The sequence below is a fragment of the Corvus cornix genome, chromosome 4 (genome assembly GCF_000738735.6).
Source record: "Corvus cornix cornix isolate S_Up_H32 chromosome 4, ASM73873v5, whole genome shotgun sequence".
Classification (NCBI taxonomy): Eukaryota; Metazoa; Chordata; class Aves; order Passeriformes; family Corvidae; genus Corvus; species Corvus cornix.
The window spans coordinates 3449322-3465589 of NC_046334.1; the positions used below are offsets into that span (position 1 = coordinate 3449322).

The 16268-nt window shown below is 40.0% G+C and overlaps 1 protein-coding gene across 2 annotated transcripts in view; it reads right to left on the bottom strand.

Annotated features, from left to right (window-relative positions):
- The window catches only part of SEC24D (SEC24 homolog D, COPII coat complex component), a 43044-nt gene that overhangs the window by 23155 nt on the left and 3621 nt on the right, over positions 1-16268 (bottom strand). For both annotated transcript variants that reach the window (XM_039550832.1, XM_039550833.1), the window contains exons 3-8: positions 15366-15492; positions 13823-13971; positions 12192-12464; positions 11310-11431; positions 8505-8616; positions 7076-7203 (exon numbers count right to left, since the gene is read on the bottom strand). In XM_039550832.1, coding sequence (XP_039406766.1) covers positions 7076-7203; positions 8505-8616; positions 11310-11431; positions 12192-12464; positions 13823-13971; positions 15366-15492 — 911 coding nt within the window. The remainder of the gene's footprint in view (positions 1-7075; positions 7204-8504; positions 8617-11309; positions 11432-12191; positions 12465-13822; positions 13972-15365; positions 15493-16268) is intronic.

Below are 16268 nucleotides of genomic sequence, written 5' to 3' on the forward strand. Positions count from 1 at the left end.
GTGGAACTGAGTTGTGGCGTGTGCTGCTTTGAGCTGGGGTACAGTTAGTTTTCCTCATAGTGGCTGGAATGGGGCTGTGTTTTGGACATGTGCTGAACACAGGGACGATAACACAGAGATGTTTCTGTTCTTGCTGAGCAGGGTTTACCCAGGGCCAAGGCCTTTCCTGCTTTCTGTACAGCCATGCTGTGAGGAGACTGAGGGTGCACAAGAGGCTGGGAGGAGACACAGCCAGGAAAGCTGACCCCAACTGACCAAAGGGATATTCCAGACCTATGGCCTCATGGTCACTATATAAAATGGAGGGAACAAAGAGGAATGGGGACACTTGGAGTGATGGTGTTTGTCTTCCCAAGTCACCATTACTGTGATGCGGCCCTGCTCTGCTGGGGACGGCTGAACACCTGGCTGCCCATGGGAAGTGTGAACTAATTACTAGTTTTGCTTTGCTGGCGTGCGTGGCTTTTCCTTTCCCTATTAATCTTTGTCTCAAGGTATGAGATTCCCAGCTTTTACCCTTGCCGTTCTCTCCCTGATCCCACTGGTGGGGGAGTGAACTGCCTAGGGTTAAACCATGACATGAGGAAAGCAATCCTGTGAAGGACAGACCTGCTCTATCGATCCGCACTCTGGGGCTGAGGAGATGATCTGTGCCTCTACCTTAGCAAGCACACAACTTCCATTGTAATGACACTTTACATGGTGGCATCCAAAATACAACATTGCATAATATGCATAGATAAGTAAAATATGTGTAAGCTGGAAATGCAAGAAAAACTCCAATTTAAAAAGCAAAATACAAACCTTTTCTCTGGAACTTACTCAATACCAGTGTGTTCTGACTCTCTGAAATTTCCAAGGAATAGATCAATAGCCCAAGTGATTTTTAACTTGAGTGCCATTTTTGTTGGCAAAACAAATTATCAGTGTTATTGGCCAGTTAATTAAATGGATGTAACTACTACTTTTTATTTCCCTTTTCTATGTACTGCTGCTTAGTTAGATTTTTCTTCCGCCATTACAAATCTGAAGGACAATCAAGAGTCTCCAACTTACCAGAAGCTAATTGCAACATCCTTATAAAGGCTTCTTCTCAGTCTAAATTTCAAATTTGTATAAAACTAGTCAGGAACTCCGATTACAATATGAGTAAGATTTATATAAATGTCACATTTTCAAGTCACTGTCCTCATCTCTGTCAGAATTACATCCTTACCATAACAACAGCAGTGCAGGGACCAACATACCACAGAAATATTTTAAAGGGTACATTTTAGGACTGTTTTTCAATGTATATTAAAAACAGAAAGAAGAAAGTAAATTGGAAAACTTGCTTCAATTACAAGAAGCTCTGCTGCAAAAGCCATTGCTAAACCGGTCTCTGAATGCTCATTCTAGTTACAGAGTGTAGTTACAGGCTAACAAAAAATGATGATGCAGTCTTGGGAAGCAATCCAATTCCAAATGATTTACTACCAAATGCAGGCTAGCACAGGGCACACTCCATAAAGGAAGCCTCATCTAATACAGGATTTATGCACCTCTAAATTAGGCATTGTGAAACCAAGCTTACAGGCACTGACCTCCAGAGTGGTATAACACTTTCTGGGTGAAGCACCTGGAGATGCTTGAGAGTTCTGGGCTCTCCACACCATGCATGGCAGAGTCCAGCACCTCACAGGAGCTTAGCAAAACCCCCAGACATTAACCTGCCACTAGTTAGTCAAAAAAATGAAAATAAAATAGCTTTGACAGAGCAACAAAGATGTCCTGCTCCAAGCAGACTCAGAACTATGAGCCCAAAGTCTCAGTTCTCTCCCAAATGAGAGCACCAACAAGGATTTTAATACCTGGGAAATCTGTGTTTAGGCTCACACAAGCATGATACACAGAAACATGTATTAAGGTACATCGCATATGCAGGGCTTCTACTCCCACCATGTTTTAGAACAAACACAACAACCCAAAGACATTGACAAAATCATTCTCTGCTGGATCTTGGACAATCTAGACACCAGAACACACAAAATAACCAATACAGACAGCACAACAGAAGTGTCAACAGTATCTCTTGGAGAACCTTTTCTTCAAACAATTTCCTTAAAACTACTATCTTACAAGTTGTATGGACAATTTTAGTGTCTAACCCTGCTCACATGGAGGGGTGTCACGACAGAGATTACTCAGTTCTGTCAGGAGTCAGCCACCACACAGATAAACACGACCTAGTTGATATAATGTAATCCTTTTGAAGGAAGAACCTTTCAGTAGAATCCCCTGTTAAGAACTCTTAAATTAGCCAAGCTCTCATGCTCTAATGGGGTAACAGCCTCCTGTGAATAAGTAACCAAATAAAAGAAATCAAAGCATAAAACTCAAACGATGGTGGGTAGATGTTATCAGCAAGCACCTCAAGGATCTGTTCTTCAGAGCCAGCTTATTAATACATTCTTAATACAAAGGAGCCCTCAGCAAGACATTCAATAGGAATTATTTCATCTTGCAGATTAAGCATTCCTCGCTCTCCTCAAACCCAAGTTCTGCACAAGCACATAACTGCTAATGAATGTGTGTGTCTGTCCAAACGTGTGCTTCAAACTAAAGCCACAGCCTGCTTGCCCTTCTCACTAGCTATAAATTAGGGACAACAGCACCTGGGTACCACAGAGTCCAAAGTAGATTGGAAGAGCATGAGGACATCCCTAAAACAAAAAAAGACATTGATAGCATTGGATCACATCATTAGTTATCCACCTCACTTGATTTTTAGCTGCTGCCAACCTTACAACTCCATCTAGGCACCCATACTATCATCCCTGTAAAAATCATGGCTTTCCAAACATCTCAGCTGCACCGGGCCTCATCAAAGTTCACTATTCTAAAAAGGTAAAATGGCTTTTAGCTCATGAACACCAGCATTTCTGAGAAGCAATTCCATTCTCTTAACTAGCTAATTAACTGAGGAGAAAATGGAAGTGAAATATTAGATTCCCACCAATAAATATTTCTAAAAAACCAATAAATTCAAATAAATAGGAAAGAGCATGGCAGAGAAAAATGACACAAAATTATGAAGGAGCAAAGAAGGCAGCAATTTAGATATTTAAATATTTAAAGCTAAAAACAATTATTTTGAATTGTTTATACTGGATTTTACAACATGAAATACTCTTTTAACTAACTTTTGATGGAAAGTAGTATTAATGCTAAATCAAGATCACATGGTTTATTTAGGCCCTGGAAACATTCATCCATCTCCAAAATAAATTCATGTAGGGCTTGGTTTAGGATGATAACTGTGAGAGCTAGTTTATTTTTATAGACTGTTGCTAAAGCACTGGTGGACTAAAAATAAGTTCTGTCAAACAACGATACTGTACTCTCAATCTGTAACAAACAAATACTTTCCATAGATCATCCAAATCAGGACAGTGAAAATGAACTGTTATTTTTGAGAAATAATAAATAAGAACTTGGTGAAGATAAGATTCTGAAATTTGTAGTGCTTCTAAGACACTGGCAGAGGAGGGAAGGCATGAATGCTTTAACAGCCTTTGTTTCCAGTGATAAATAGTGCACGTGCAATGTTCACCAGTTTGTGGTTTTCTAGATTGGCTGCAGGTTTTTTGCAGCAACCTCTAAAAGACTGTGTGCCCACCATGAATTTTCCCCCACTAACTCTCAGCTTGAGGGTTTTTCTGAACAAATACCTTTCACTCTCTTCTGAGGTTCAGTGCCTGCATGCCAAGGGCTGCTAACTCACCTGTTCTTGGGATATTGAACACAACCCTCCAACCATCTCTACTGAGTGGTCTCTACTTATGTCTTAAATTCCCTCTCATGTGTGATTTAACATTTCTGAAATAAAGCCTCATTTGTGACCTTTTCCTCAGTGTGACCAGTTACTATCTCAATTTTAATTATGGCTTCTCTACAACATTTTCATTGCGCAGCTTTACAAGGTTACATTTTTCATTTCTTTCTCACTGTAGTGGCAAACCCTGTTTGTTTGGGGGTTCACTTGAAACACATTACACTTATTCAAAGACATGCATGAGATCTTTTCATTTAACATCCTTATCTGCCACCATTATGATTTCACTTTCTGTTCTTATTTTCTCCTACAGATGTAATTTGTATCCTGTTATTTACTGGAAATGGAGATACCTGGTGTACACCTCTTCAAAAGATGTTCCTGTTCAAGTGACAATTTTTTGTTCCTGACAATGCTTTCTCATATCTTAGCTAAAAAAAATAAAATAGAATTCACTTTGCATGTTAATACTCCCACTTCACTTTTGGAGGCAGGACACCAGTTCCTCTGTGTAGACATTCCACTTGGCCAAAAAGAACCCACAGTGACTAATGAACTTAAATCTGCGTTTCAGACTTTCTGAAATCCCAAATTACCTTTTCCCCTTTGGAAAACTTTCCAACTGGAAGTGTGTGAACACTGTCAAATCACTAGATCTAAACCTTTTAGTTGAAAGCTCACAGGATCTTGTATCTCCAACTCCTCTTGTATTCTTAGTCAAAGGAAGCAAATCCCCAGAACTCAATTTCCAGTTGAGTTACTGTTTCCGGGAATGCAACTGACAGCTTATTTTCTAAAAGAATTCATTACATTTACAAGTCATCTACCCAAAGGGTGACTGTGTTCAATTAAGAGAGTAAGGTCTGTACAAAACTGGGCTCTCCCTTTCATACATATACCTAATTCTGCCAGTGCCAAAAGACTAAGCTATTTCTCTTTTTTCTTAACTAAATTTTTTCTGCAGTTATTATGGATAACATGCTGTTTATCAAGAAGTAAAGAAATTAGACAGATTTTCACTTTGTAACCCAACAGCACGTGATAAGCATCACCTGTAGACACTGCTAAAAGGCACTATCTCTAAAATAGGGTGGATATTCTGAAACAAAGAACTTCCTGTGCCGTGCAGTCAGTTTCAGGTGGAACACACCATACTAGGAAGTTCAGAAACATGAATAAGCCCCTGAATGTATTTTACCTCTATAAAAATCCCAGTTCTTTCAAATTAAGTGGCCTTTCAAAATTAAAGTAGTTATAAATCCCATATGGAAGACCATTTTTATTTGGAAATCTTAAGAGCAAGATCTTATTTTGGCAGCAGCAGTGAAGACAAAGGGCACAGGCAAGCCTTGGAAAAACTGCCTCAGCTAAGACTGCCCAGCTCTTCCTACTCTAACACTATCTCCTTAGTTCTTATAATTTTACCAAGCTGTAATTGTTCTGACTAAAATTTTCCACACTGGGCTTTTGCCAGTTTTGAAAGACATTTTTCAGGCTCCTCCAAAAGAGAGGCTAGGGAAAAACACACTGCTCTTTACAGATTAATGAGCCCCACTGACCTTTCCAACAGCTTGAGAGCACTAACACTTCACAATGGGTGGGTCACCGAGCATATCTTTTTGCCAACCCCAGGAAAACCCCCCTGAACTTGGCCAAGCACAAATGTTTGGACATACTGCAAATTTATGTATGCAGAAGAGATTTAGATTTTAGCAACTCACTGATCACCCTGTCCAAACACAACGCATGAGACAAGGAAGCCATGTGTGGGAAACATAAAGGACTAGAGGCAGACTCTGAGTGAAAGAAGCACAAATGAAGAGCTAACATGAAAGTGGAATTTTTAAGTGCTACCTGGGCACAGAAACTGGGATCAAGGGTGGTAAAGAGCAAAGGCTGGCTGATAAAGTCAAGGGGTGGAGAAGCAACAGGAGGAGCTTCATCTAGGAGAAAATTCGGCGAGGGGCAGCAAGCCAAGCCTGGACATTTACCTCAAGAACTGGAACGAAACTTGAAGCTGCTGTCTAGCAGACAAATGGTGAGACTTTGTATCTGCAGAGCCATCAGTAATACATCCTATTTCCCTGTGGACCAGAGAAGATAACTACATTCTACCCTGTTAAAATAATACTCTCAATTCTACAGACCTACAGAGGTCTGTTGGATTGGAAGTTATCCATCCTGATAAAGAGCAACATCTGCTTTTTTCCAACATATATATATAAAAAAAAAAAGACTACTAAGAATTTACAAACAATAAAACAAAGTTAAAGAAAAATCAGACTGCAAAACCAAGCACTGAATGTCCTAGCAATTTTAATTAGGCTTTCCTGTGCAGGCAGTTTATGAGGAGTTTTTGAAGACACAATCACATACTACAACTTTGATGAAATCCCTGCTTTTTTCCCATGACGCAGCACTCTGAGAGTAAATCAGCGTAGGACATGAAAAGGAAATGCAATCTGCAGACCTTGCAGAGTTTAGAAGCTAAAGAATTTAGAAGCAATGGAGAACACAGCAGATGAAGACCAAGAAAGGTAATCCCACAGATGATGTAGCTAAACGCTGCACTTGAGTAATGGATTTATCCCTGTCACTGATAAAATCCTTTGGGGGTGCCAGGAAACCTATGTATTTGTCTTAAGACCAGAGAATACTGCAGACATAATTTGCAGAAGAATTAGGGATATGTTTTGAATATGAAGGGTCGTTAGAGATGGTTATGTGAGAAAAGGTTAGTGCCTTCAAATGAGTGCTAAAAATGGTTGGTTACATTTGTCTTCTTTCTATGACTCAGGTTGTCCAAGTAAAAAATTGTCCTCTTGGTCTGTGGTGAAATTAAATCATTTTGTAAAGACCTCAATGGAAAAATGTCTTTCTTCAAACCTAACTCTCCACATCTTAAAATTAACTTGATACAATTTGTGGTCATCATCTTTTAATACCTTTGCCTAAAACTATGGAGTTCCAGCAGAGCAAGCAACTGACAATGCTGGCATAAACTAGAGGCAGTTGGGGGAATACCAGGAATCCAGTAGTACAGATTAGAGAATCATTACTCCTGTACCTTTTCCAAACAAAAATTTTTATCCTTGGAAGTTGCACCATGACCCAAGTAAATCTCAATCTTCCGCCACCTCTTTATGGTCATACCACTTCATAGCCTGAGATAAAACACCCTCTCCCCCAACCCAAGCACAGAACAAGCCTGCAATAACCTGGAGACAGAGGCACAGAGGACTGGTACTCAGTACGCCGTACCTCGTTTGGTGGAACGGCAGCAAAGGGCTGGATGACGGCTGCGAGGGGGATGCGGGCCTGCTTGGCCATGTCTGAAGTCACTGGGAAGCAGTAGGTGGTACAGCGGATGTACCGGGGGCTGGCGTGGCCTGCAAAACACAACAGCACACAATGAAAGGCTGGCAGAAGGAACCTGCCCAACCCAACACGGAGCAGAAAAACCCAAACAACACAGAGCAACAAGTGCATGTGCTACATTAAATACATGCTTGTTTTTCCTCCCATGCAGGCTTCTGCCCACTGCCCCTCCCTCTGGTTAAATCTCTTCCTGCAGTCTGAGTATAAAGCAGAGATTTAAACACACCAAGAATAACCCCACAATTATTTGCAACAAGAACCTCAGTAGATGACTTTGAAACATCTCATATCTAAGATCTTAAAAGAAAATATGGATGATATCCCAGTGGACATGTCAACACTGTACATAAAGGAATAAGGCAGACTAATACCTACTGTTAAGACTGCTCTAATGAGCTAGCTCTGATTCAGAAAACACTGTATCTGTCTTAACATCACCATGCTCACCTATATTGCAAAATACAGGGTGCGGAAGTCATCACCCCACTTCCAGGAGCACATTTAGCTTAGGTCCCTCAATGAGAAACTGCTGTGTGCTGCAAACAAGAGCACTGAAAGGAGTTCAGGAATCAGCTTCCTGAGGCTCCCTTTGTAACCAACAAGCTCCAGCTCTGCTCAGTTTCTTGAAAGGAATTTCTTGGATCATCAGAACAGCATTATCCCATTCTCAGATAATGCCAAAAAATCTTGGTGTGTTTGTACATTTTACACAGTTTATCTAAAAACTGATAAGTTACTGCTGGGCTGAATAACACCACCAGTTTAACCTGTATTAAAATATTGAGCCTGCTGTCAAGAGCAGCAAGTGGAAGACTGTACTTCCAGGCTCCAGGCAGAAGCAAAGGCAGATAAATTTTTCCTTTGGCCGGCGTACATCTACTAGACAGCTTGCACGCTGCCCCTATTACTTGAATAGAAATTCGTATCTTAAAAGGTAACAGTGCTAGCCTAGTCTTACTGCTTCTTCTAGTATCCATCTTTTAAATTTTCAGAATAATTCAAAAAGTATTTTCAACTTGAAATGTAACACCTTCAAAAATTTTAAGTTAAAAAGGAAAGTTGTCTCAACTATTCATATTCTTTTAAAGGCCAGGAAGGGTAGAGGAGGTGTTAACCCAAGGTGTAAGAATTCAACTCCCACTTTCCTCCTCCCCCCTTTTTTTTCTGTTCAAAGGAAGCTTGCAGTTTCACATCCAATTTAGAGCGAATACCATCGTTTTCAGATGAGAAATTTGAGAATTTAGGGTTTTTTTTTTTAATTATATTTTATTTCCCCTAGTAAGACTCCCAGAGCAGTAACAAGGACAGTTACCTTGGTCCTGGATCACGCAGTTGGTGGTGACAAGGGGAGGAACCTGTCCTCTTGTGTTTGTGGCATAGACCTGCCCTCCCCTGGCAGCCTTATCATTTTCAATTACTTGAATCTGACGAATAAGAAGCAAGAACAGTATGAGGAAGCTAAGTCATGCATTCCGCTACATTCATGAACAGGCTAAGATCTACACTAAGTACGACTCCAGTTGAAGCCTGGTTTATAACAATTTACAACATAATGTCATGAAAGTTCATGCAGCTGACTTTACTGCCCAAATTCCTTTCCCATACACTGCTTCTTGTTACTTCTGCATGGTCCCTCACTCAGGTTTAAGTCTGACACTTTTTAGGATCTAACCAAAGTTATATAAAGCTGGATTTTGTTCCACACCAGAAATCGAATCACTGAGAGAATACCATCATTCCTCTTCTTCCCTCAGCAACCTGGTTTAGAGTGCAGCCAAACAGCTGTGGGAGGCAAGAAGAATGAGACAGGGAATTTCTGAAACTGGCTTTGCCACTGCTGCTGGCACCTCATGGAATTGTGTTTTTACACTGCACATGAACTTCTAATAATAACTAGGGAACTTCAGAAGCCTCAGTTGGAAAGCAAACAGAGAAGAAAAACTAAATTAGTTGCATAGAGTCTACTGATCAATGTCCAAGAGGTATTTCCTAACACACTGAAAATAGTCTGGGGCCTGTAACTTTTTTTTCATCAATGAAGTTTTTTGTACTGCAATTTAAATATACAAGACATTCCTCAGAGAGCTTGTTAGATCTTCTGCTTGATTACTTTTCCCTGCCCCCTTGGCTTGTATACTTATAGCAAACTCTTGCATTAGAAGGAAAAAGGTTTTGCTCTAAAAAGGTCCACTAGCTGAAGAAAGCAAACCACTCTGAGACTTAGCTCTGCAAAGGATCAATGTGCCACGGTATTCTGCAGCTAACTGACCTAAATATATCATTGTTCTTGGAAATAATTGTTGACAAAGTCCAGATGCTAGTTTTCATAGATGTTGTCAGGGTACATATCAACCTCTAACATATGTAAGAGAAATACAAATCAACAATGGCTACAGATAATAAGTAAATTTATCTGGCAACACTACTATAATTATATAATCTAAATATAACAACAGAAATACACATGGTCATACTTATTCCTCATTCCGAATTAGCTTTTTGTCCTTTACAGACATTGACCCAGATCATGTTTCTTTTAAACACTCATTCTGATCCTCTCTGTGCTGCTTAAACAAACCTTTTAACCTATTTTAACATGGCTGTTGTAGTCAAGGCTGTTTATGCTATGTGCATAATTGAAACAAGACATCAGCCCATGTTTTCATGCCAGACCTCCTTCTCCCCCTGCCCTTTTCTTTTTAAATTAGACAAGATCATTTTATCCCTCTAACGTAAAAAGCATTGCACTGAAACACTAGGAATGATTGACCTAAGGGCATTTATTATTTATACAGACACTTGATTCAGGGGGTTTTTTACACAATGCTTTTCAGTTAAAAATTGCCTTTAACAAGGTAATTGCAATTGTTACATTAATCCTTGGGGATTATCAACAAGAGTTTTTCCAAAGTTATGGGGGGGGGGTGTTTACATCAAATCCATCACTGGGTAAAAAAAAAATCTTTTTTGGATGGACAGAAGAATACTCCAATTTAAAGAAGCAAGACAGTTTCATACTACACAGTGTGAGGCTTTTGCAAAAATGTTTTTCCTGTACAGCAAACCTGCCTCACCAAGAAGTGGAAGATTGTTTCACCCAGGCTAGCTTGCTGTGTGGTGGTGAAAACATTTTTTAAAGCAAAAAGTTCTAGGTTGAAGCTGCAGGGCACAGCCTGCTTCAAGAATTCTGACTCTCTGAGGACCTTTTGACCTGCCAGATGATTGCCAGAACCACTCTGGGCACCAGAACACTTTCTCCATGAGTTTAGCACACTGTTGGTTTTTATTTCCATTAGCTGTTTCCAGTAAAGAAGTTAAATGCTGCTTGAGCCTGATCAGCCCTTTCTTTGCATACCAATTAGACTACTTTATTTCAGAAAGATGGATGCAACCATGACCTTGTTTTCTCTAGCACCATCCTAAGAGACACTGCCCCACCAGTGCATGTTCAACAGCTGAGCCTCTTCAGCTTGCATGAAGCTTAAGCATCAGGTATATTCCAGGCTACTGAAATCTTTACAAGGCTGCAGCAACTGGAAGGATGGCTGGGGCAAATAATTGTAGTTGCCTGGGAAACTCTTGAAATCAAAAGGCAAAGTGGTTTCTGAGCATGTGACTTCTCAGCGTTGCCAGGACTGCAGTTCTAGAGTTCATGTACCTGTATTCTGCACACATCCTACTTCCGGTATCTGTTACCAAGTTTAAGCCTTCAAACTTTTCAGAGTGAAAAGGAAATGTGATAAGCTCCAGTGAACACAAGTAGTTCTTCAGTACTGCTCACTGTCACATTAAGAATCCTGTTGAGAATTCCTAGTAAAGTATTTCCTATAAAGTGTTTGGGACATACTCATATATATATGAGTATGTCCCGTGTTAGATAAAGTTACAAAACGTCTTCGGTACTCAAACTAATTTCATGCACTAATTGATCCAAAACTGACAGCACAGAGTACAAAACTGCACAAATTAGGAAACTGCAAAAACTAGAACATATGTTGAGAACCAACCCATGTATGTTATGAAAACCCTCACCAGCGAAAGCAAACGCAACGTCATTCCTTTATCTTAAATGCAGCAGAAAGTTACTTTTATAAAAGATTAGTGCAACATTACTTACTGGGCTTGGAATAGAGTCAGGATCAAGCTTCTTCTGCTGTGGGCCTGAGAGCTGTGCTGGACCACCAGGAAAAGCACCAGGATATGACAGCTGAGATGCTGCCATCTGAGGACCATAGTTTGCTGCAGAGTCACAAATGACAATTCATTTAAAGTATTTAAGTTCTATTATCAATGTTTAGCATCAACTTCTGCCATGCAATTATTCTTACTCAGCTAAACACAACTCCTCCTTCCCCTCTGTTTTCAGCAACTAAAAGAAATGGATTTCTTTGGCTCAGTTTGGCTTTAGTTTGTGTTTTTAAAAACTAAGAACAACACTGGATGTGACAACTTTGGCTCCAAAGTTTTCAGGTTTATGTCAAGTAGGACAGTCGGTAGAGATTACCACAGCTACTTCATGCCAGGTCATTATCTCAGTGAGAATCTCTCCACCAACCTCAGTCAATGCAAGCTGATGTCATTAACTGGCTTTTTGTATTCAGTTACAATCCATTATTGCTATAGAAAAGCATTTTTGAAAGCTGCTCATGACAGTACTACAAGACAGAAAGCAGACTATACCTTTATAGAGTGTAAGAAAAACTCCTTCCCACAGTATGCTGTGCCTTCACCAGTTACTAATCACATAATTCTGTTTCTGATCCAAATTAATCTCCTTTTTCTTGTTACAGTCTCAATAGAGGGCTAAACTTGTGAGCAAAAAGCAGAGTCTGTCTCAAGTGTACTGACTGACAACGCACATCTTTCCCTTCTACAGAAAGGGAATTCAAATTTCATTTTTCCCAGTCAGCTGAACATTCAGCCATGAACGGACACAGTTCCACCAGCGAGTGTCCCTCCATGCTTTGTTTTCAATTACAAAACAAACATCCTTCCCTACCTTGCTGAGGATGATATCCAGGCCCTGGAGGCTGTCCTGGAAGCTGCTGCAAGCTAGGATTTGGAGGGACAGGTCCAGGGATTCCACCCTGCCTGGCCACAGGAGGCAATGCTGGCTGAGCACAAAGGCCATTAACACTATTTGCTGGTGGAGGAGGAAGCTGTGCTCCAGGTGGCAAACCCATTTGCTGCTGGGTTGGTGACGGCAGTCGTGGGCCCTGGAAAGCTGCTGGATGCCCAGGAGACACGCAAGAGCTTGGAGCAGTGGCAGGACCTGAGCAAGAAACTGTGTCAGATGAGTCAAAAGTGATAGCCTACCAAATCTGTGTCAAAGGTGCTCTAGTTTTGCTCAACACCTTTCTGTAACACATAGATAATACAGTCTCCCCTACTGACAGCGCTCCCTTATGGGGACTCTGTGTGACTGTCCACATGACAAATCATGGTTTAAGTCTCAGCTGATTCATTCATTTTATTTCTTTTGGTGCTATTTGCAATAAAACCCTGCAGCTGGGGTAGATGGGGAAAGAGAGAGAGGGAAGCCAGAGTCAGACAGTTCTTCACTAGAACACACATAGATCACTCCGCTTTCAAAATAATACTTCATTTCAGAATGTGAAACAACATTCTTTTTGCTCAATAATGCAATTCTTTTATGTGGCATGGTTTTGCTAGTCTGCTATTTGTACTTCACCATTACAGGTTTGATGGAAAATAAATCCACTTGATACTAAAAGATGAAACGTGGGAATTATTTTGTACACACTGGCAATGAATTGTTTGTTGTTTATAAGATCCAGAGTCCAATCAGAATTAAGAAAACCCTGGAAACGGGGTTTTGAGACACACAATCTGTAAATACTTATTACTTGACAAAACCTACATTTTTTAGTCAAATTTTTCCCCAAAGACCTATGGCAAAATAATTTTAAGGAGAGCTAAAAAAATAACCAAAATTAGGTTTGAAGCAAAAGGACCAATGGGTTCACATACAAACACTGAAATACATCTTCTGTCACATATGCTAACTGAAAAAAAGACTTTACATGCAAACCACGAGCTTCCCAGCATATATGAGAACACTATATTTTACATAATTGTTTTTTAAATTGTTTATATCATGTATTTTGCATAATTTACGTACATATCAAAACTTGTGGTTGGAATTAATTTACGTGGAAGCATCACATGATCACATCTTCATGGCCTAGGTTTGAGATGGTATAACATCAAAATAAATGCAGACAAGTTTAGACTAAAACCCAAAAATGTTTAGACAAAAAAAGAAAATAGTTTCATAACTCGAGAAACTGTAAAAAGCTGAGAAAAATTAAACCCTGTCTGCATATTATTGCTCATGCCTTGGCTGTTACTGACAGGTTCACTAAGTAATGTGAGAAATGACTGATGGGAAACCCGAATTTTATGGAAGGTTTGTCAAGCATCAATTCAGAATTAAGCCCATAATACTGATTTAAGGAACTGGATGAGATAAAAAAAATTCAAAGAACTTAAGCCAATGATGGTGGTCAAAGGTCTCATTTTCTCTTTATACAGAAGTTCAGTAAGTTTCTAATTATCATAGTCCTAATGCTTTCAACGAGAAAAAGTCAATCAGATAAACCCGATTACCATAGCTATTTATCTGCATGCTGCTGAACTGGTCAGCAAGTTGTGCTGTAGATGAAGCAGATGCAGTATTCGGGAAGGCTGTTTGTGACTGATGACTGTAGGGAGGATAGGAAGGTCCTGTGTTGCTGGGAGGTGGAGGGCCTTGAAACCTAAAGGGAAAAAATAGTGCAGTTATGCAAAAAAATTACATCAACCAATCATAACTCTCGAAGATCTCACACCTCCTCAAGGTGGTGCTGAAACAATTAATTAGGACAAAACCCTAAGAGAGTATGCCCACATTCTGCTCAGAAAACATACACTTGTATTAAAATACATGAGGCACACAAAGGACAGAGAGATTGCAGACTTGTTTAATAAAAACAGGCAGTCCATGTTTGTTTGCACACTTGTTAGAAACAAAGCAGAGTGAGTATGCCATGGCAAGTGAGCAGTAATAACTGTAAGCCCGAAGATTAGGAAACACAAGCTTCTGAACATATCACAGCACTCCATCCCGTCTCCAAGCTTATAAAGGAAGATTCCCTACCAGGGATGGGTGAAGAAGATTAGGAGAAAAATCTGTGAAGAGAAGAAAAGGAACTGAGAAACTGTTGAGGAGTTCTCTGTAGTAGAAGAAAAAGAAGATGCGGGTAGGGAAAAACTTCATGATTATCAGATACGGAAAACATGAATGCAAGAAAAATAGCTGAAGAAAAGAAAGCAGTAATAGACATGTGGCCTACAAAGTTACTTTCTATCAGACTATTTCACTGTGGTAAAATAAGATCTCAGGCTATGTTCCAGAGACAATCAACACAGCTTTTCCTGTGACCCCTTGGAAAACTGAGGATGGGCCCAGATGTTTCAAGAGAAGTAGAATTCACTTTACTTGAAATTTCATCTGGAAATTTCCTGACCTAGAACAGGACCTCTAAGCAATTTTGGAAATAAAAACAAGATCAGGTGAAGAACAGGAGATGTGCGGTTGACTGGAAGCTCAGGAAGAGAATCAGTATTTTGCTGGGTCATGTCAACCTGACTGTGTTCACCTTGCTTTTTCATCTTCAGGACACCACTTCTCCCCATGCATGAGGACATCATCCTGAACAACTGATCACCAGTCTTTTTGAGTCCTCCTTCACACAGTGGTAACAAACAGGCTTCCCTACTTTGACATGAAATAACTATACAACAACTAAAGAGCACAGAAGCAGGTTAAGACTTCAATCAACTACATGAAGAATGTTATTACATGGTGTCAAGTTCACTAAAACTGAAGGAGCTGTGAGTACACAAACTGATTTTGCCACTCCTGGGAGACGTGCAAAATAATAATATTCAACAGAACTAAATAAAAAAGCTGCATATTGACCCACTTTACCTGCAACACAAGTATTGTGTAATAAAGCTTGGCTATGCCCTCACACAACCCTTTTTCAAAGATTTCTTTTTACAGCTTTCACCCATCCCTGTTTTCTCCCCTTCCCATTCCTGTCTCTTTCACCAAGAGGTAACAGAGATCAAATAGCTCAGATGCCAGGTATTAATCCCTTCCAGTCACCTGTGTGGCTGCTGTCCTGGTGTACCAGACCCATTCTGGAAACTGGTCTGGCTGAACTGATGTGCACCAGGTGGTGGAGGCCCAACAGGAGGTGGAGATCCAAAAGGCACAGCTGATTTTGACACACCTGCAAAAGATTAAGCACTTTTATGTAAAACCCTGTAAGAAAGAACAAGATAGACAAGAAATACAGGTCTGCAGCTCTGCTCTAGCATTTGGAGTAACAGCTTTGGGTCACCCTGTTTAAGCAGAGGGGTTGGACCAGAGGTCCCTTCCAATCTCAGTGATTCTGTTAGAAAGCACAGATTTCTGGTCAGTTATAAAAGCAGATACGAAAAACTAAGAGAGAGTAAAAAGGAAACAAATAGCAGTTCATAACTTTCCAGCAAAGAACCCAAGAGGGACAGTAAGAAAAAGCAATGAACAAACAGACCCTGCAACTGCCAGTTTGGGACAGTGGTAATTCCCTGTCACCCAGTTAGATTTCAAGGTAGAAACAAGAGGTGCCTTTGATTTCAGAGACCAAGGTAAGAATGAAAACTTTAAACAACTTTTAAAAATAAAAACCAATAAGAGCTTCCATGTGTAGAACCTGCTCTCCTGTGCTGAAAATGGTTCTTAATTCAGATCTAGTATAGTGACTGTGAAGAAACTGTAGTTTATGTAAACAGCCGGGTTGAATGAGCAGCCTTTCAAACTGTATTTCTTGAACTCTTTTTCCCTTTAAATTATTCTAACATTAAAAAATTATCTGGTATGGAAACCAGTATTTTCCCCAAGTGTTCTAATAAGTCAATTACCAGAAGCATTTCTATCAGAATTCTGACTATATTCTGCATTTGATTAGAGTAACACAACTCCTGCTGTCTTTAATACGAAGTTTCAGAGAAACTGGGTAAAACT